Source organism: Nannospalax galili, unplaced genomic scaffold (genome assembly GCF_000622305.1).
Source record: "Nannospalax galili isolate Female #2095 unplaced genomic scaffold, S.galili_v1.0 scaffold735, whole genome shotgun sequence".
NCBI classification, from domain to species: Eukaryota; Metazoa; Chordata; class Mammalia; order Rodentia; family Spalacidae; genus Nannospalax; species Nannospalax galili.
In genome coordinates this window covers 2783820-2806186 of record NW_008337053.1, presented here as the reverse complement: position 1 = coordinate 2806186, position 22367 = coordinate 2783820, and the positions used below count along the sequence as shown (strand labels likewise).

Here is a 22367-nt window from a genome sequence, read left to right as displayed (position 1 = left end):
GTCTCATAGGGCTTATACCGAGTACAATATTGTATAACTGTAATAATTCAACTGTAAACCTAAAAATGTACAGCCAATTTTTTAAGAGATGCAGCCTAGCTCAGAAAATTGTTATTGAATATGCCAATGCTGATGTAATGAAATTCTTCTTCTACGTATGTGGTTATTAAATAAATAATTTTAAAAAATGCTGGGCATGGCGGTGCAGGCCTGTATGTCTACCACTTGGGAGGCTAAAGCAGGAGAATCATGAGTTCAAGGGTACAGAGTGAGATTCTGCCCCTCTCAAAAAAAAAAAAAAAAGGATGATAACTTGGTTTAATAAAAACTGGAAGGCTCCAGAAGAGCACATCACTGTAATTTCATCTCAAAAATCCATTTTAGGGGCTGGAGAGATGGTTCAGCAGTTAAGAGCACTGGCTGCTCTCAAAGAGGACCTGGCTCCTCCATGTGCTTTGTCACATACCCTGTGCTGAGTTAAGTAACATGAAACTTCCCACCATCCCTAAAAAGTTGTAAAAAGGCAGATTTCTCTTTAGCTTAGGAGATTGGCCCTCAGGTGACTCCGCAGGTAGACTTCTGGGTTAGGGGTTGAAAGCTGCTCCTCAACCTCTCAAGAGGTTCCTCTGAAGCACTTCTCCAGGCTTTAAAGGGAAGCCTCTCCTTTCCTTTAAGGCCCCACCATGTCTAGATCTCCCCATACTGTATTGTTTCTGTCTAATGCTCTCCCTCACACTTCAAGGCTCATTCTCTACTAAACTTCAACCTGAAGGGAATTATGAACCATGTGTCAGCTAGCTTCCTTTCCATACTGTTATTCCATGCTGTTGTTCTTGTTATATTTAATATCCTCTAGCCAACAGCCAGGACTATAGACAGAAAACCTTCAGAAAAATAACCTACTCCAGCCAGTCACCACACAACAAAAAGACTGTAGGGTCAGCAGCAAAGGCTCACTGGAAAACTAAGACTTGCAGCCTTATCAGTTGTAAGAGATGATGACAGAAGGCTGAGGTGTGAGTCAGGACTTTTGTCCTACCAAGCCTGGAGAGACCTGCCACACTTTAGTGCCAGCAGAAGCCATAGAGCTGGAACTGTCAGCAACTAATCAAGACAGACTCAGCAAGGACATAGAACAATGCAATAACGCCATCAGCAACTGAGCTAGCTTCCAATAGCAAAATACACACACTTTTCAAACACTCCCATGATACAGATGAAGACATATCATACCTTGAGTAATAAAACAAACCTCAATAAATACAGACTATTTTCTTTGACCACAATAGTATCAAACTAGAAATCAGTAACACAAGGTAACAGGAAACTTCTAAGCATTGGAAGCTAAATGGCATTCTTTCAATAATCCATGAGTTAAAGATGAAGCCTCAAAATAAATTTTAAAATATGAGCCGGGTGTGGTGACACACACCTTTAGTTCCAGCACTCGGGAGGCAGAGGCAGGAGGATCTCAGTTCAAGGCCAGCCTGGTCTACATAGTGAGTTCCAGGACAGATGGGGCTACAGGGAGACCCTGTCTCAAAAAGACAAAAAAAAAAAAAAAAAAAAATTAAATATACTGAACCTTGGGTCTGTAGAGATGGCTCAGCGGTTAAAAGCACTGACTGCTCTTGCAGAGGACCCGGGTTCGATCTCAGCACCCACATGGCAGCTACGAACCATCCCTAACTACAGTTCCAGGGGAATCCGAAGCCCTCTTCTGACTTCCACAGCATTGTGTGTCATGGGTGCACTCACATACATGCAGGCAATACACTTGTACACATAAAATAAAAATAACAAAATATTTAAAATATATATATATTAAACCTAGTAAAATTCAATTAAACTTTTTTTAATGATAATTTATAGCAGAGTGCAGTGGCACATGCATGAAATCCCAGCACTTGGAAGGCTAAGGCAGGAGGAAACCAGATTTAGCAAAGTAAGAAGACTTTTATCTAAAAACAAAAATTAATTCATAATATAAAAATTCCCCCAAAAGAATGTCCAGGTATAGATGGTTTCACTGAAAAAAAATCTACCAAATTACTAAAGATTTAACAGAATTAATTAAAGATTTTATACAATTTCTTCCAGAAAACAGGAGAGAGAACAACCCCAATTCTTCTTTTTTAAAAGTATTTTATTTATTGTTTTTATTATATCTGTATGAGTATATTGCCTGCATGTATGTAAGCGCATCCATGCCATTCAATGCCTGCAGAGGTCAGAGGAGGGTGTTATATTCGCCTGGAACTGGAGTTACGGACAGTGGTCAGTCGTCACCATGTGTGTGCTGGGAATCAAACCCAGGTCCTGTCCAAGAGCAGTCAATGCTCTTAACCGCTGACCATCTCTCCAGCCCCAACTCTTCTTCTTCCTCTTTTTTTATTTTTTAACTTTCAAAGCATTAGAGTTCAAAGCCAGGGCCTCATGCTAGGCAAGCAGTCTACACAGAGCCACATCTCCACTCCCTACTTATTCTAGGAAGCCAGTACTACCTTGATACCAAAACCAGACAGAGGAGCGTGTTACGGGAAAATCAGAGACCAGCAGCCAAAGTCGGGTGAGGAGAGGGATTTAATTTTACACTAGCTAGCGGACTGAAACCACGGGGATCCTTCCGTAAAGGAGCCAGTAGCCCCCTTCAGTTTTTTTTAGTTTTTTTTTTTTTTTTGGTCTTTTTTGAGACAGGGTCTCCTGGCAGCCCCAGCTGTCCTGGAACTCACTATGTAGACCAGGCTGGCCTTGAACTCACAGAGATCCGCCTGCCTCTGCCTCCCAAGTGCTGGGATTAAAGGCGTGCACCGCCACACAAGGGTTTTTATATTCATGTGAGGAAGTACAGTTAAAAGACAGAACAGCACATAGGTGGTAATTAAGTAAAAGGTACATGTGATAATTAAGCAAGGTAACTTGTATGGCTGCAGGGGTTACAAAAACTTCCTTTCAGGCAGGATGGAAGAAGACTCCTGTTCACCTCCCCCATACCTTTCCCTAATCTCAGAGTTTTCTAAACTTTGGAGAACAAAAGATTTCTATCCTGGGTAACCACAGGAGGTAGGGGGGAGAAGACTCCAGCATATCTCCCCAGTCTTATCTCTTGCCTAGGAGCTCTTCCTGATCCAAAGTTCTTAATTACCATTTCCATTATACTATCCCACTCCCCCACCAATAAAGAAAAACTTAGAACTACTGACTTTAACAAAATTGCAGAGTACAAAATCAAAATATAAGGGCTGGCCAGATGGCTCAGCAGGTATAGGTTCAGGTCTGCCACCAAGCCTGACAAACTGAGTTCCATGTCTGGGGTCCACATAGTAGAAGGAGAGAACCAATTCCTGAAAATGTCCTCTGGTCTCCGTGTGTGCACGCATGCGCACACACACACAAATAAATAAAATGTAAAAAATAAATTCATGGGGATGGAGAGATGGTTCAGCAGTTAGGAGCACTGACTGCTCTTACAGAGTACCTGGGTTCAATTCCCAGCACCCACAAGGTGGCTACACACCGTCCTTAACTCCAGTACCAGGGGAATCTGAAGCCCTCTTCTGACCTCCAGGGCATTGCATGACATGGGTGCACTCACATACATGCAGGCAATACACTCATACACATAAAATTAAAAAAATAAAAAATAAAAAATTCATGAAACTAAAAGGCTTCTGGACAGCAAAGGATACCATCAGCCTACAGAATGGGAAAATTTTTTTTAACAGTTATACATCTGACAGAGAGTCAGTGTCTAGAATATATAAAGATTGAGAAAAGCTAAATACCAAGAAAAAAAATTAAAATTTAGGGCATGGAACTAAACAGAGAGCTTTCAAAAGAAGAAATACAAATGGCTGAGACTTATTTTTTAATGTATTCAACATCTTTAGCCATCAAGGAAATGGGAATTAAAACTACTTTGACATTTCATCTTATCCCACTCGGAATGACTAAAATTAAAAAAAAAAAAATAGCAAATGCTAATGTGGATATGGGGAAATAGGAACACTTATTCCCTGTTGGTACAAACTGGTGCAGCCATTATGGAAGTAAATGCAAGAAATAAATCTATCATATGATCCAGCCACATCACTCCAGGGCGTAGTCCCAAAGCACTCTATCTCCTACTACAGAGACATCTGCTCACCCATGTTCATTGCTCTATTCACAACACCCAGGAAATGGAAACATCCTAGGTATCCATAAACTGATAAATGGATAAAGAAAGAGTGGTTCATATATATAATAGAATTTTATTCACCTATAAAGTCAAGGAAATTATGAAATTTGCAGGTAAATGGATGGAGCTAGAAATAAGCATCCTTCCTGAGGTACCTCAGATCCAGAAAGACAAATGCCACATGCTCTCCCTCATATGTGAAAGCTAGCTTTGAATCTCTAGTATATGTTTTTAAACTAGAGTATCCATAGAAGTCAAGAAAAGAGTAAGGTGAGGAATTTTGAAGGAAGGGAACTAGAACACAAGTAGTATGAAGGGGGAAAGGGGAAGGAGGAATAATGGATCAGGAAGAGTTAAGTGGGGCGGGGGGCAGGGTAAAGAAGGAAGTATGAAGAGAGATAACACTAAAGACCTTTGAAAAGGCCACATAGGTTGGGCATGGTGGTGCATACAGTTAATCCCAGCACTCAAAAGAGATAGAGGCAGGCAGATATCTGTGAGTTCAAACCTTGCATAACAAGTTCCAAGCCAGCCAGTGCTACCCAGTGAAAACTTGTCTCAAAAAATACTCCCCCCAAATAAAACAAAACAAAGAAGTCATATGGAAAGCTATTACTGTAGACAGTCCTTAAAATGCATACATATATAAAAAGAGTTTAAATGTAGTTTGCTAAGATTAAAAAATAATAATATAATAAATTCTGACAAGGATATGAGGAAAGGAGAGCATGTATTCACTGCTGATGGGAATGCAAAATGGTGCAGCTACTATGGAAATCAGTGTGGAGATTCCTCAAAAAGCTAGAAATATATTTACCACATGATCCAGCCATACCACTCTTGGGCACATACCCAAATGACTCTACATCACAGAGATACCTATCCATCATGTTCATTGCTGCTCTATTCACAATAGCCAGGAAATGGAAACAACCTAGAAGTTCATCAACTGATAAATGAACAATGAACGTATAGTACAATTACACAATGGAATATTCTTCAATGGTTAAGAAAAACAAAGTTATAGTGGGGCATGGTAATGCACGCCTTTAGTCCCAGCACTTGGGATGCAGAGGCAGGCAGATCTCTGTGAGTTCAAGGCCAGCCTGGTCTACATAGTGAGCTCCAGCTGGAGCTACAGGGAGACCCTGTCTCAAAAAGGCCAAGAAAGACAAATGAAGTTATGCAATTTTCAGGTAACTAGATGAAACTGGAAACAACATCCTAAGTGAGGTAACCCAAACCCCAAAAGACAAATGTCACATGTTCTCTCTCATAAGCAGATGCTAGCATTGACTCTGTAGATAGTGTTTTCAATAGGAAAATTCATATAAGTCAGGAAACTAGTAAAGGGCCACGGGAAGGAGAGTTCACAGGAGGGGAGACAGAATGGAGGAGACAGGGGAATAATGGAGTAGGAAGGGTTAAATGGGGTGGGGAATGGGAGAGCGAGGAAGAGGAGGGAGTAAGGAGAGGATAAGTAACACTAAAAGACTTTTGAAAAAAAAAATCATACAGATACCTACCACTACAGCTCGTGTATATGTAGTGTCTTGAACAATAGGCTCTTACATCAAGTTCTGGTGGGTAATTTAGAATAAGGGCAAAAGCCAGTATTATTTGAGGGTTTGTGGGACCCCTGGTCAACAGCTTCAAAAGAAGAGTCCATTCCTGGCTTTGGGCTTTTCATTTGCTAGCCTATGGTCTCTGGTAGGGACATTCTCTCCTTATTATAGGGTAAGTCCAATTAAATTCTTTTTATTTTATATATGTATATATTTTAAGCCCTATGGAAATATACTACTGCAGAAGTTCCCTAAAATATGCACACATATAAAAAGAGTTTAGATAGTTACCCTATAACGGTGGGAGTGGGGGGGGGGGGGGGGATATGCTTCTCTCAGACACCAGGAGCTATCAAATAAAGAGCCCCAGTGCCAGGTATGGACTACCTCTTTTTCAAGTTGTTGTTCAGTGGGGTCCCATAGACTGCCAAACACTGCAGGCTCTTGTCATTGCTCTTAGCTACCCTCCAGAACTTTATAGTAAGACCCTATTGCTGAAAATACCACATACCTGAATGATAAGACATGGAGAAATTAGCCAGGAGTGGTGGCACACACCTTTAATCCCAGCACTCAGGAGGCAGAGGCAGGCAGATCTCTGTGAGTTCAAGGCCAGTTTGGTCTACAAAGTGAGTTCCTGGCCAGCTGGGGCTAGAAGGAGACCTTGTCTGAGAAAAAGACAAACAAAACAAAACAAAACAAAAAAACTGGCACTAACCTGGAGGTGTCATCCCTATTGACTAGTTTTCACAGAGCTGGAAGGTTTATATACACTACTGAGGAAGAAAAGTCATCAACAGTCTTACTAGCCATGTATCCTGCAAGCTACAAAAGCAAGTGGCCTGGCAATATATGTCCACTGGTGCAAAAGCGGCATGAATGTTTTGGGAGTAACCATTCACTTTCTGATTGGAGTTCAATATTACTTCACAAGATGGAACCCATACCTGGTACTATTAACTGAACCTAGAACCTGTGGCTGGTAGGTCTTAGGCCCTAGGGTAGAATCTAGTACTATTATTCTGCTAAATGGACATAGCAATAAGCCACCCCCTAAATTCTTATTTTTATAGCAGTAGACTGGTGCATCTCTCAAACCTCATCAAAGATACTTCCTTTTTGCAGTAGGCAGAGCTTAACACACAGATCCACAGCTGGTCAACATGAGGTAGATAAGAGTCTGTGGAGTGCTTATATCTGAATGGGACACCTGTATCATACCTCTTCCTCCCAAGGCTCAGGGATCATTGTGGAAGAGGGGGCAAAAGATTAAGAACCAGAGGGAGTAGGCAAGTGCAGCAGAAGTATTTGTCAGACATGACAACACAGTTGCACACATGAACTCACAGTGGCTGGGACTGCATACATAAGATCAAGCTAGCCAAAATTATAGCATGGAAGGGGTAGGGATAGCAAAGCCCCTCCCTTATCTGAGGAGCTATTGGCAAGTGCTGACTGCTGGTAGAGGGAAAGTCAGTTATCTTCAGGGATGCTGCCCTTAAGAGGCAGCATTCTCAGTAGATGGTCCTATACCCATGTACACACTAGGGGCACTAAGTGGACACAGTGGGTTAAAAAAAAAAAGAGCACATGAGGATAACAGGGAAATACGGTGGTAGTGAGAATAGTGGATGAATAGTGGGAGGGTGGACTTGATCAAAACACATTATATGTACTATGGAATTCTCAATATTTAAAAATAAAAACATAGTAAAAAATTTTTTTAAAAAACAAAAATCTCCAATATCTGTATATATAAGCAATAAACACATAAATAGAAAACATTTGCAATTGCTCTAAGGAAAAATGAAACTCATAGGCAAAAATCTAATCAAACATTAATATTTATATACTGCAAAAAGAAATAAAAAGACTCAAGGAGCTAAAGATAGCCATAGTTGATAGCATGAAACTAAAATCCCAATCATAAGAACTCAACTGCAAGAATCTACATCTTGCCAATGACCACAAACCAATCAAGCTTTATGAGACAGTCAACATCTTGGCTGCAACTCTTTGAGACCTTAAACAGAACCCAGCTAAGCCATACTTAGACTCCTGCCTCACGGAAACTATAATGTAATGCATTCATGTTGTTACAGGTCACTAATTTTCTGCTAACATGCAGCAATAGCACAGATATATGAGTATTCACATCCACAAAAAACGACTCACACACACAAACCACACTGTATATACAAACAGATATCTAAACACTCTTATCAAAAGCCTAGACATGTGAGATGGTAGAAAGGATTAATAAATAGTTAAGGGATAAAAAGTAAACAATGGGGAAGAAAACTGAAAACTGAAGGAATTACCTGAGTAGAGCTGAATGATTTCTGGACATAATATGCTAACATTTTATTTTATTTTTAAAAAAGTTATAATAATCATTATATAATGTATCTTACCCAGCTCATAATCTGAAGAAATCTCTGTGGATAGAAAGCATTTTCTGTATCCAGTAAAGTAAGGTAAGACTGAACTGCATAAAGTCTTAATTGTTCATCTTCTGCTTCATCATCAAAACCTATGAAGAAATTAAAATACCAGTTTAATCTCCACCAAACTTCCCAATGACTCTGTAATAAAAGAATATTTAATTTTAAATTCTTTACCAACCCTCTGCTAGCAGTCTCAGAAAGTTATTGAGAATATCAGGGTGCATTACATCCCCTCCCACTGAGAACACAGCATTCATTGTCTGAATAAACCACACATTGTCAGGAGCATATGTGTCCATGGTGTTAAGGAAGAGTACACTTCCAAATGTTGCTTATTGAAATTACCCCATCCACAACAACTTAAAAAATACATCAATAAATAACAATTCATTCTGGTGTGGCATCTTCATCTTCAACCTCTAGCATAAAATGTCCTATATCCTGCTTTCATGTATAATGGATGCTCAGTAAGTTTATTTGATATACTGGTTTATAACACTTTATTTAGCACTAGGCTTACACATAATAGGTATCCAATAAATAAATACAAAATATTTGAAAGAGATGAACCAGCTAACTTGGGATCAATAAATAACGCAAATTTTTCTTTGTTGTTTCGTTTCTGTTGAGACTCGGTCTCTTCTCCCTGTTAACTCCAGCTAGCCAGGAAGTCACTATGTGGACCAGGCTATCCTTGATCTCATGGAAATCTGCCTGTTTTTGCCTCCTGAGTGCTAGAATTAAAGATATGCACCACCACACCTGGCTAATAATGGAAATTTTATATGTATTTCAGAGAGCTAAATGATCTCTAATATTTTTAATCACTTCTAACATCGATCATTCTGCCAGGCCAAAGCTGTATTTATACAAGTTACAAAGAATTTGGATTAATATTCACTTGTTCTTGTTTAGAATTAAAGAACAGATACCCTTTTTAAAAAATGGCATCTTTACGAGCAACCCAATTCCCTGACTTTAAAGCAGGAAAGGTAAAGGAAAAGAAACAGTGAATGAAATTCCCTTTACTTCACTGTGATCATTTCTAACAATGCCACGGTGTGGATGTATTTTAGGGCCCTGACCCTCCAGTCACCCAATCCTACACCATAGTAAGAACAAACACTCAGAAAATAAACTAAGTAGGGAGAAAAGTCACAGACAAGAAGGACTGAAAGAGGAGCCAGGTACTAGCGCTCAGAGGTGTGTGTGTGTTTAGGTTGTCAAAGACCCTGGATTTAATCACTAGTACCCAAAAGGTTTTCTTTTTTAGAAGGAAACGCTAGGTTAGGCTGTAGCTCAGTGGTAGAGTGCTTGCCTAGCATGCATGAAGTCCTGGGTCTGATCCCCAGCCCATGAAAAGAATGAAAATAAAAGAAACCTTACCAAGTATTTCGCAAATGTGTATTATTTGGGGCTGGAGAAATGGCTCAGCAGTTAAGAAAACTGGCTGCTCTTGCGGAGGACCCAGGTTTGATTTCCAGCACCCACATGGTGGCTAACAACCATCTGTAATTCCAGTTCCAGGGGATCTGATGCCCTCTTCTGACATCCTCAGGCATTGCATGACACAGCTGTACTTACATTACATACATGGGGTGAATACACTCATACACATAAATAAAAATAATAAATTTTAAAAGTAAGAAGGAAATGAAGAACCAGGTAGCAATTCCTGTATTTTCTTTCTCAAAATACTGATCAGTTGAATGAAAGAAACCCGAAGAAAAAACGGCCAACCCAAAAAGTCTATACAAATTCCTGATTTTTTACAAGAGGCTTAAAAAAATCAGGAATTCAAGTTAATTGCTTAGGTTGCTGAACTCAGTTAGTTCACAAGTTACCATGTCTATACCAGCCATTTTAAAATCAGTGTATAAAAGCATTATGTGATTTGTGTTGAAACAAAGGATATTTCTCAGCCAACTCAGCTATTTTGCCAACCAAATTGATGATGATATACTCTTCTTTGCTCTGATTTAAATATTCAAGCATTTTCCGGACAATAACTGTTACATTCTGTGCATTCGTAATTCTGTAAAGAAGTTCCAGAGTCTATTAAGAGAAATAAGAACAATATTATAAAACTACACATAACAACACCAATAAACAGAACTATATATTTGCTTATAAGTTGACTGCTCTACTTTTGTGTAGATTTTCAGGGTAGTCAGCTAACAGGTACTAATTTTGCTGGGGATGAAGGTCAGTGGTAGAACACTTGCATAGCCTATGAGAGGCCCTGAGTTCCATCCCAAACACCAAAATAAGTAAGAAAAATATGTAAAATTCAACTAAAAGGGGAGAGGGTAAAAAAATTATTGTTAAAAAGTAAACTGCACTAATTTTAAAATTCAGATTTTTCTATTGAGATGATTAAGATCTGACCTTTCTACATGGCAACAACAGAACATGTGAAAGTCTGGGGCCGGTGAAATGCCTCAGCGGGTAAAGTCTAACGACCTGAGTTTGAGTCCCCAGATCCATGGAGTAGAAAGAGAGAACCAACTCCCACAAGTTGGCCTTTGACCTCCACATGTGTACCACAGCAAGTGTACATGTGCCCCACATTAAATAAATGCTAAGGAAAAAAAACCTGTAAAAACTAAAAAACTTTTTAAAAGGCTTAATAAAACAGCTCTTGTTACTTGTGCCTATGACTATGTATGCACCCACACATATGTTTATGTGTATGCATACAACTAGTCTTGTAAACTATTTCTTGAACTAACCAAATAATAGAAATCAGCACTTGAGTGTGTTTGGCAGTTGAAGGCTAGCAGTCTCTATTGGATGGATAAAGTCTGATAGCTCTATCACATCAAACTCTAGTAAGGCCTATACCTTAAGAGTAAAAATAAATTGGTTTATTTGGGCCAACCGTATGGTCTTAAACACCAAAAAGGAAAGTATACCCAAAGATTAAAGTGATCAGAATATTTCTTTAAGAGTCCATGTATATAGCTAAAGGCTACATAACAAGAAACAGACAGGAGATACCTTCCTTTGAGTTGTTGGCCAGGGTGGCCCAAGAGACTCCCAAAATTACCCAAGCTATTGCCACAGCCCTTGATGGCCTCTCAGAACTCGAAGGTAAGACCCTACTGCTGAAGACAGAACATACGTCAGACAGGATTTGGAGAAATAGAGCTGCAACTGACCTAGAAGCCACTTGCCCTGAAGGTGAGCTCTCACAGCTTTGAAGAGTCCAGGAAGAACTATTTCACAGATACTTTCTGAGTGCTCAGAAATATACCTCTTGCTACCTCAAGACAAAAAGATGATCAAAAGCAGAGTGACTTTCCATTTGACTGGCTTTCTAAGGGCTAAATTAAGGTTCTGTAAATATCTTAACTCTGAGAAATCCATATGAATTGAAGGGCAAAACTAAGAAGACAACATTTGCTAGTGATTAAGTATTAAAGAATGCCAACCTTAGGGCTAGAGAAATGGCTTAGTGGTTAAGAACACTGACTGTTCTTGTGGAAGACCCAGGTTCGAATCCCAACACCCACATGGCAGCTAACAACTGTCTGTAACTCCAGTTCCAGGGGATCTGACAGCCTCTTCTGTCCTCCACGGGCATTGCATGACATGGGTGCACTTACCTACATGCAGGCATAACACTCATACACATTGAAAAAAAAAAGAATTGCCAACCTAAAGCCAGGTATGGTGGAACACTCTTGTAATCCCAGCACTGAGGAAGTAGAAGCAGGAGGATTGGGTGTTCAAAACTAGCTTCAGCTACATAGAAAGCTCAAGGCCAACCTGGGTTACATGAAATGCTTTTTCAAAAAAAGAAAAAAGTCCATCTGATCTATTTCTCAAATGAATTCAAAACATTTTTAATATAAAGTGCTTTAGTTAATGGTTAATTTAAAAGGTGTGGTGGTACATGCATTTTGATCCCAGCACGAGTAAGGGAGGTGAGCCTGGCCTACATATAGTGAGCTCAGGCCAGCTGGGGCTATAGGGAAACCCAGTCTCAGACAAAAACAAACAAACAGGTCTTTCCCATCAATAGTTCTGAATTTATGGAGCTATTGCAAACATGCTATTTGTGAACTCCAAACTGCATATTACATAATTTTAGATAATCTGCATTCAATTTATTTCTTATTCCAAGACTCTGAATCTGGCATTTTGAGAACTGAATGGGATAGTGTATTAGGAATTATAAAGCCATAAAACAGAGAATCCCACCTCAAGCAACACTTTAAAGTTCTCATTGTTAACCGAGGTTAAAAATAGCAATGGCACTGAAGAGACAGTACCACAGCACCTTCCGCCTAAATTCAAACTATTTTCCTCAAACAGACCAGAATTGGCAATTTTATTTTGATTTAGTATTTTTATTTTATGTGTATGAGTATATTCTCTGCATGCATGTAAGTGCATCCAGGTCATGCAATGCCTGCAGAAGGCAGAAGAGGCCATTGAATCCCCATGGAACTCGAGTTCTGGACAGTTGTTAGCTGCCATGTGGGTGCTGGGATTTAAACCTGAGTCTTCTGCAAGAGCACCTAGGGTTCTTAACCACTGAGCCATCTCTTCAGCTCTAGAATTGGCAGTTTTAAACACATCTACTTTCTCTTCAACTCTTATTTCTAAATCAGAGTGATAACAGTGGTAAGAAATAGACAAGTGATATCAGAAACAGGTTAGCAATATGAAAACTATTATGTGAATTGAACTTGGTTCCAAAGAGGGTGTTAGATCCCCTGGAACTGGAGTTACTTATGGTTGTTAACTGCCATGTGGGTGCTGGAAACCAAACCCAGGTCCCCTGCAAGAGCAGCAGTGCTCTTAACCACCGAGCAGCCTCTCTAGACCCTGACGGTACTTTTTCAGAAAAGGAACTTCACCCTCTGAGTGACTACTGACAGTTAACAATGACTGAGGAAGGGTTGCCACTTTCCTCAGTGGTATAGCCACTATAAACGAATCATGCCAGCAACCCCAACTAAACTGTGTGGGTCATACACACAAAAGGCATGAAGCAGGAGGACTTGGGAAGAAGGGTCTCAGCAGAGGAAGGAGGGGGTGAGAGAGGAGCAGGCAGTGAAAATGACAAAATTCATTATATACATATGCAAAGCTATCAAAAAATAAAACAAATTTTTAAGAAGATATTTGAACTTTAATATGAAGAATTAAATACAAAAGTTAAAGCATATATGTAAACACACACTGTCATTTAAATTTCTCTCCAGACACCAATGAAATTTTAAAATTTTTACCACTTTAAATATACTAATCAAGTTATCACTTTCCTTTTTATTTATAGCTTTTAGTTTTATTTATGTGTGTTTGTTTTTGTGTGAGGGTGCCTAAAAAGACCAAAAGAGGGTGTTGGAATCCCAGGTGTTGGAGTTCTAGGCAGTTGTGTCACCCAGTGTATGTGCTGGGAACTGAACTCGGGTCCTCTGCAAGAATAGCAAGTGCTCTTAACTGTGAGCCATCGCTCCAGCCCTACTTTACCTCTCTTTTAATAATGGGATCAGGATGGTCTAAACATTCAATTATCGTTATCTGGTGTTGAAGAGCCAGAGAAGGGTCCTGTTGGATAACATAGGTAAGAGCCTTCAGTCCTAGAAACAAAAATTACATCATGTGAAATGACTTGAAATAAGCACCCAGCCAATTTTAAAAGCTCTCTCTGTAATTTCCATCATAACAGCCAATTACCTTACCTAAATATTTAAGGTTTATTTTAGGCGACAAAACAAATTTTCCAATGCACTTTACAGCTTTCTCAAGTAATTCTGATTTAGGATAAATAGAATAGATTGTGTGCACACATTCGAACAGAATAGCTAAAGAAAGAAAACATAAAAATGACAAGCATATTAAAATACAATACAAGAACAAATGTATGTAGAGCTTACAATAAAAGAAACTAACTGGAAGATAAATTTTAGTCAGATTTTATTTACAGAAAATTTTCAAAGTAACAGCCTTTGGCTCAGGCTTACATAGTTATGAGTTAACACACAGTATAATTTAAAGAAAATTATATCACTAGTAAAAAAGAATTATGCATCCATTTCTGTTACTGAACATGTCCTCTGTGCCAGAAATGGTACTCACACTGTGGATATAGCACTGAACAAAACAATAAAAGCCCTGCCCTCCAGAAGCTCACATTCTTTTTTGGGATAGGGTCTCACTATGTAGCCCTGACTAGCCCAGAACTTGCTATACAGAGCAAGATGGTCTCAAACTCACAGCCACCTGCCTCTGCCTCCAGAGTGTGGGAATTAAAGGCGTGAACCACTGCACCCAGCCAAAAAACTCAAATTCTAATGGATGCATAAAAAAGGAAATTAATTGTTGCTGCATAAACAGATCTTCCCAACACTCCTTGAATACTTTAATAGTTTATTTCCAAGTAGTTTCTATCATTGACATGCAGAAATTATGTATGTAGTTTATTTCAATATAATCATCCTCATATGCACTAACATTATTTCAAAGATAGGTTCACCATTCAAAAATCTTCAGGCTATTTCTTTAAATGTAATGTCTAATATATAGAATAGTCTGTTATAAATCTTAATAATGAGGAAATTTGATTTTCTGATAAAATTAAAAATAACTATGATTATTAAAGTGAATACAAATTTTTTCAGATTCATTTAAAGAACATAAGTTGATGAGAGCTATTCGATTTAAAGAAGAAAGGTTGAGGGGATGGGGAAGCAGTTGGTGTGGGAGTACGTAGAGTGCCTGCTGGGCAAGCCTGAGGATCTGAGTTCAGGTTCCCAGCACCCAAGTAAAAGCTGAGCATGGTAGTGCACACCTGTACTAGTGCTGGGGAGAAGGGAGTGGATACAAGTGGATCTCAGGGGCTCTGGGCAGCCAGTCAAGCCAAGAGGTAACCTCTCGGTTCACTGAGAGGACTAGTCTCAAAAAATAAGATGAAAAGAGGGCTGGAAAGATAGCTCAACAATTAAGAATGTTTGCTGTTCTTGTAGAGGACCTGAGTTCAATTTTCAGCACCCACAACCAGCAGCTCACAACTGCCTGTAACTCCAGCTCCAAGGGATCTGACATCCTCTTCTGGCTGCTAAAGGCACCTGCACTCACATGCACAAACCCAATCACAGGCATACATATAATTAAAAATAAGGGATTTTTAAAGGATTTTTAAAAAATAAAGAAAAAATAAAGTGAAGAAAAGCCTAACAGGGTGGTTCATGCCTTTAGTCCCAGCACTAGGGAGGCAAAGGCAGGTGGGCCTCTGTGAGATCCAGGCCAGGTGGTCTACACAGACAGTTCCAGGTCAGCCGTGCAACAGAGAGAGCCTTTTTCAAAAAAACAAAACAAAAAAAACTAACTAAATAAATAAATAATGTAAATAATGCAAAGGTTGACAGGGGAAGACACTAGAAGTCAACCTTTAGCCTCCACAACTACACACACACAGATAATGTAAATAATGCAAAGGTTGACAGGGGAAGACACTAGAAGTCAACCTTTAGCCTCCAAGAGAGAGAGAGAGAGAGAGAGAGAGAGAGAGAGAGAGAGAGAAATATACCATACATACAAAAAAAAAGAGAGAGAAGAATCATTAAGACATCATTAAGTCTTGTAAGGTCTATGGAATCAGCATCAGAAAGGAGACATAAAGCTAAAGCATGGTGGTGTGTGCCTGTAATCCCTACACTCATGTGGACTGTTGCAAGTTCAAGGTCAGCCTGAGTCAGAGAGGGAGTTCCAGGCCAATCAGGAATACAAAAAGATCCTATCTCAGAAAAGAAAGGAAAGAAAGAAGAGAAAGTGGAAGGGAAATGAGGGAAAGAAAGGAAAGAAGGGAAGGAAGGGAAGGGGAGGGGAGGGGAGGGGAAAGGGAAGGGCAGGGAGGGGACAGAAGAAAATAGTGAAGGCACAGAATAGCAATTTTTAAAACAATTACAAGGTGAAACATCAAGTGTCAACAACATAATCACTCCATTTTCAAAAGCTCAAACCATAACCACATGCTTCCATTATATGCAGTAGGATGTGGGAATAAAACTTTTACCTAAATTTCTAAACAAACAGCATAATGCTTTGAGAACATTTAACATTATCAGTTTGTTTATAATGTAAACAAGCTTACTATGCCTTGGGCACCTCTTGTAACCTAAAGTTTTTAGTTTCTTGCCCTTGACCCAGAATAATATGTGTGTGTGTGTGTGTGTGTGTGTGTGTGTGTTGTGAGAATATCAAGTGCTCTAAGCAACAACTCTTCCTTGAAAGCAAGGGCTTATGCCATTTGTGTTGCAAACAACAGGTGGGATTTGACTGATAACATGTTTGTGGCTGTGTGTGCTGTTATAGTGAAGTAAGGATCAGAAAGGGAAAATCCCTGATAAGGTTCTGCTTTTCCTTCCAAATTTAATACTGGATATTCAGTTTCAATAAAGAAAGTGCAAGACCTCTATTGGAGAGAGCACAGTTCCAGGGAAGATCTGAAGGAACAAGTTCTCAGAAGAGGTTGGCTCCACTCTTGGCTTTAATGGATGGTAAGAGCCAGGCTGTTTTGTTCAGGCATTGCCACAGTGTGGCATCACACTGCCATACTATAACACTCTCAAGACATCCAACTAGCAAAGTTTCACACTGAAGGTTGCCCATCAATAAATGCACAGATATATTCTATAAGAAAAAATTTTATATAACCAATTCCATAATTGAGTAAAAATACAAGAAATCAAAATCTGAATTATGATGTAAGAAGGGAGTTGATTTTTAGCATAAATATTATACAGTAAGTGAACCTAAAGATACTGAACATATATTCAGATGATGTACTTTGTCAGTCCAGTAACCACCTAAGGCCTGGACAAACCACCACAATCTATCCTCAGTCTACTTCTGAAAGCCTATCAACTAAAAATGATTTTTACATTTAATTTTTTTTAATTAAAAAAAAAAGAGAGAGGAGTAAACCAGCTGCCAAACAAGCCTGACAACCTGAGTTTGATCCCCAGGACCCACATAGTGGGACTCTACAAAGCTGTCTTCTGACCTCCACACATGCACTGTGGCATGTGAGTGCATACACACACACAATAATTTTTTTTTTTTTTAAAGAGAAGAATATGTAACAGAAAGCCAACTGAAAAGCAGGCATGGTAACACGTACTTACAGTCCCAGCTCTCAGGAGGTGGAGCTAGGAGGAATAGCAAGAAGTCTAGGTCAGGGCTGAAGAGATGGCTCAGCAGTTGAGAGCAATGGCTGCTCTTGCAGAGGACTGGAATTCAGTTCTCAGCACCAACATGATAGCTCAAAACGATCCTAGTTTTTATGTGGGTCAAACCCAGGGCTTCATGTATGCTAGGTGTGCTGGATAGCTTTAGTGTCAACTTGACACACCTGGGTTGAGGGAGCCTCAGTCGGGGAATTTCCTCTATTGGACTGGCCTATGGCCATGTCTGAAGGGCATCTTCTTCATGAGTGATGTGGGAGGGCCCAGCCCACTGTGGGTGGTGCCACCCCTGGGCAGGTGGGCCTGTGTTGCATAAGAAAGCAGGCTGAGCAGGGGCCAGAGGAGCAAGTCGGTAAGCAGAGATCCTCCATGGCCTGTGCTCCAGCTCCTGCCTCCAGGTTCCTACCCTAAAGTTTCTACCTTTGGCTCCCTGATGAACTGTGACCCAGAAGATGTAAGCTGAATAAACCCTTTCTTCCCCAAGTTGGTAGTGGTTGGAGTGTTTTGTCACAGCAATGGAGAAACAAACTAGAACACTACGTAAGCACTCTGCCAACTGAGCTATATCCCCATTCCCATCCCCAACTTGATTGATTTTATAAATTATTTTTCTACCTAAAGCTCTCCAACACTACAAAAATCTGAGTATAAGTTCATAATTGAAAAAGCAGTTCCCATGCTATATCTCCTCACCTCTCTGCAGTGGTTAAAATAAAAAGTGCTTTTTGAATGGATAATGAAAATATGGTACATTTACACAATGGAGTTCTACTCAGCAGTAAGAACAGATGAAATTATGAAATTTGCAGGTAAATGGATGGAACTAGAGACTGTTATACTAAGCGAAGTAACACAAACTCATTTGCAGATTGTAGCACCAATCGTAATATGTGAGTGTATATCCTGATGTAACAGCAGGAGCCAGGAAAATGGAAAGGAAACACAGAGGCAAAGAGGGGGAAGAGTAGGGAACAGATGTTACCAGGGGGAGGTAGGGACAGTGTGGGTGTCCAGCTGGGAAGACAGGGGGAAGGGATATGCAGGGGACCAGGGGATGGGGGAAGAGGGAACTCAGGAGAGGAGGTCAGAGTAGTCCAAGAGACTCCCAAAATAACACAGGCTACTGCCGGAGCCCTTGGATATCTCCCAGAACTCGAAGGTAAGACCCTACTGCTGAAGACAGGACACAGAACTTGGAGCAATGGGGCAGAACTGACCTAGGAGCCTTCTCCCTGAAGACTAGCTCTCATAGTTCTAGAAGGTACTATACAAACTGCTAAGAGAGAAAATTAATCAGTGGTCTAATCCAGCCCTAAAGCTGAATAAACATAACGACTGGCAGAGAAAACTACCTCTATTGGTGCAGTAGGGGTACTGTTATCTGGGGGGGTAACTAACAGCTATCTAATTGAACTTAAAGCCCTCTCCATGGGAGTGAACTCATAGGTAACACTGTAATTATAGCCAAATAGACATAACTGGAGAGGTCATCGATCCTAGAGAAAACCCTATCTCTATCATATCTCTAGACAAATGAATTTTTTTACCATATGCTAAATACGGATCCTTATATTTACAGACAAGTACATACTCATCAAAGAAACTTCTTTTTGCAACAGATGAAGGCTACTGCAGAGTTCCACAACTGGTCACACACAGAGAATATATGTCTGAAAGATGCCTAGCCCTAGGTGACATATCTACAGAGGAACCTCTATACCTAAAGCTGATGGAATATAGTGGAACATGGGGTAGTGAGAATACTGGTGTATCCCTCAACTCTCACCAGCGAGATTTCCTTATAAACAGAGTGCTATGCACATAGAAGGCCACAACTGGCTATGTTTTAGAGAATAAGAGACTATGTTCCTGGATAGGACGCCTATATTAAACCTCACCCATGGCTCAGGGACCACTGAGGAAGAGGGGGCAGAAAGATTGTAAGAGCCAGGATTGGTCCATGAACATAGGGAAACAGGTTTTCAGGCCACTGGAAGCTTGCTCATGTGAACTTGCAGCAATGGTGGTAGCAAGCACAAGTCCCATGCCAACTCAATCAAACAAGGGCCCAGAGTGGAGTGAGGGAAAAGGGTGGTGGGCTGGCCCTAGCCTGGAAACTTTTGGAGACTGACTACTGCTAGGTAAGGGACAGTAGACCTTCCTTAAGATCTCTAGATAGGCTGAGTAGATTCCAGTGAATGAACTTGCACTGAAGGCCATCTGGGTACAAATAATTGATCAGATAGGACTTAACACGTATGGCAGAATGTATGAGGTTCAGTGTGGGGAGGGATCCTAAATTTGATTAAGAACCGTTATATGAAATGTACAATAAAAAGTATTTTAAAAATAAGTGAAAAAACAAAAACAAAAATAAAAAGTGCTTCTGAGGATTTCTAAGCTTAAAAATCACATGAGAACCAGAGAGCTGATTCAATGGGTAAAGGCACTTGCCACACAATGCTGGAGACCTGAGTTCAATCTCTGGAACCTATATAAAGGTACATTGACTGGGCTCTGATCTCTGCATGCATACCTACATATAAACATCATGGATACACACATACCAATAATAATACACCAAACTTTGTGTACTCTTCAATAACAACCCAAACCCTAATCCAAACACTGAGTATAAAGTACTAAATTAAAATTAGTAACATTCTAGGGCTAGAGAGATGAGAGAAGTACTAATTACTGCTCCCTATTGTCACCCCCACTGACATTGAGGCTACCACCAGTACCATCAGCTTTCCATCAAGCTCCTAACATCATCCAGGCAAAGAGAGGAAGGGTAACACTCTCCCTCAGAGTAAAATCCAGGCCTCCAGCTCCACCAGCTCCACTGACACTGTAGACTCTCCCATTGCCTTGTAGGAATTAAATTCCAGCTTCCATCTCAGGCTTCTCTATCTCTACCCAAGTTTGGGGGATAGGGTTAATGAGGTGGGGCATCTAATTATGAGACTAGAAATATTAGCTCTGTACTTGACCTTCATTGGTGGGCATGGATTGCTCCTTTTTCTGCGTGGTACTTGGCTGGAATGGGGGAGTAGGGACTACTGTCTAAAAGTTTTCTGTCTTATGGTCGAGCAGGACCCTTTGACTTATCTTCACATAGATGGAACTGGTAAAAGAAAGGAGCCAGGGGCTCCTCCCAAGCCCATGGGACCCCTGAGGAACACATCCTTAAACGACCTCAAGAGTAAAAACAAATCAGTTTATCTGGTCCAATGGTATGTCCTTAAACACCCAAAAGGGAAGTATAACCAAAGATTAAAGGAGCCAATATAATTTCATAAGAACATACATATATATAGCTAAAAGTTACTTGACAAACAGCAAAGCCAGAGAGGCGATACCTTCAGTCGAGTTGTTGGCCAGGATAGATAAAGGCTCTTCCAGATAGTAACCCAACATACTACTGGAAAAATGAACAGCAGACCCCAATTCTATCCAAAGGAATACTGACAATGGATTGCCGTAGATGAGGAACAGCTGATCCTCCTGGAACAGGGACCTCCAGCTGACTAGATTTACCAGAAGGGCAGATGGGGGGGGAATGGATGGGGGTGCTGACAGCACAGTGGACAGTGGCAGGGATGGCAGAGTATGGAGGCTCTAGTGGGAGAGGAAGGCTGTCTATCTGACGAGTTTATATTCATGCTCAGATGCCAAGGAACTCAGAAAGTAAGCGACTGTGACCAGTAATAGTCATATATATAGAGATTAGAAATGCATGTGAAAACGTCTCAATGTCAATTGCCTTAAAATGAATTTTTCTGTATGAAACTGTGTATTTTAACAACAAAGTGGAGATCTTTTTTAAACGTTAAAACCTCATTTAATTTTATGTCTTATAGAGTTTATAATGAGTAAAAGATTGTATAAGCATAATAATTCATCTGTAAACCTAAAAATGTACAGTCAATTTTGAAAGAGATGTACCCTAGCTCAGAAAAATGTTATTGAATAAGTTAATGCTGTTGTAATGAAATGCTTCTTCTAATTTAAAAAAAAAAAAAAAGGTTTCTGTCTTACTAGCTTGCCTTTTCTTCTTGGTCCTTTGGTTACAGAGAATAGGCTTAGGTGCTTTTGTTAATGCCTGTGGGCATTTTCAGACTGTTGGCTCTCCAGTATTCGGCAGGTGTTTGAGGTAAAAAGAAAAGTCAGGTTCATCACCATGCCATTCCTTGTGTCCCAAGGTCCCCAACCAGTCTGACTTCTTTTCTCAGCCTTCCTGAATCTTATATTCCTTGTGTGTAACATCCATGTTTTTATGGTAGAGTTCATGGGAAGTAGTTATACCTACTTTCGATGCTTTTGTCCCTTATATTCCATTTTGTATAATTTTCCTAATTTACTAGTTCACTAAAAATGCCATTAGCATTTTACCGGCACTTTGCCAAAATATTTTTCATACTTCTGGATTTAGAAAGTCTGAACTTGCCTGCCTAGCCTTTCCATTCAGATTGCCAGAACTCTGTTCTCTGAAACTGTTAAATTAAATATGCCCACTCTAACCCTTCCCTTGATACCTTCTGTCAAGAAGTCCCTTCAATATCTCTTCTACTTATCTAAATCCTAACCACCTTTTGGGTCCCACCCAGAGCTGTGCCCTCAGGCACACACTGCCCTCTACTATCTCAGAACTCCACTTACTTGTGACACTTCTCCACATTCTTCCTTGTGAACAAGTTGCGCTTTACATTATAAATTTCATGAAGACAAATATAGCTTATGCTTCTTCATATTATCTATACCATTTTATACAATGCCTGGCATATTTTAAATATTCAATAAATATCTTTTTTGTTTTGTTTTGTTTTTACACAGGGTCTTACTATACTAGCTCACACTGTTATATGGCCTGCCTGTTACTCACTATGTAGTACAGGCTGGCCTCAAGTTCAAGATTCGTCCTGTCTCCCCAAAACTGGGATTACAGGCATGTACCACCACACCTAGTTCAATA

The 22367-nt window shown here is 40.0% G+C and overlaps 1 protein-coding gene across 5 annotated transcripts in view; it reads right to left on the bottom strand.

The window, feature by feature from the left end:
- Ap4e1 (adaptor related protein complex 4 subunit epsilon 1) overlaps positions 1–22367 on the bottom strand; it is a 127895-nt gene that overhangs the window by 46918 nt on the left and 58610 nt on the right. For 4 of the 5 annotated variants that reach the window (XM_008831809.3, XM_029562963.1, XM_029562962.1 and 1 more), the window contains 5 exons: positions 13889–14011; positions 13677–13786; positions 10108–10247; positions 8371–8483; positions 8160–8278 (listed from right to left, as the gene is read on the bottom strand). In XM_008831809.3, coding sequence (XP_008830031.1) covers positions 8160–8278; positions 8371–8483; positions 10108–10247; positions 13677–13786; positions 13889–14011 — 605 coding nt within the window. The remainder of the gene's footprint in view (positions 1–8159; positions 8279–8370; positions 8484–10107; positions 10248–13676; positions 13787–13888; positions 14012–22367) is intronic. The other variant, XM_029562961.1, reaches the window with a different exon arrangement.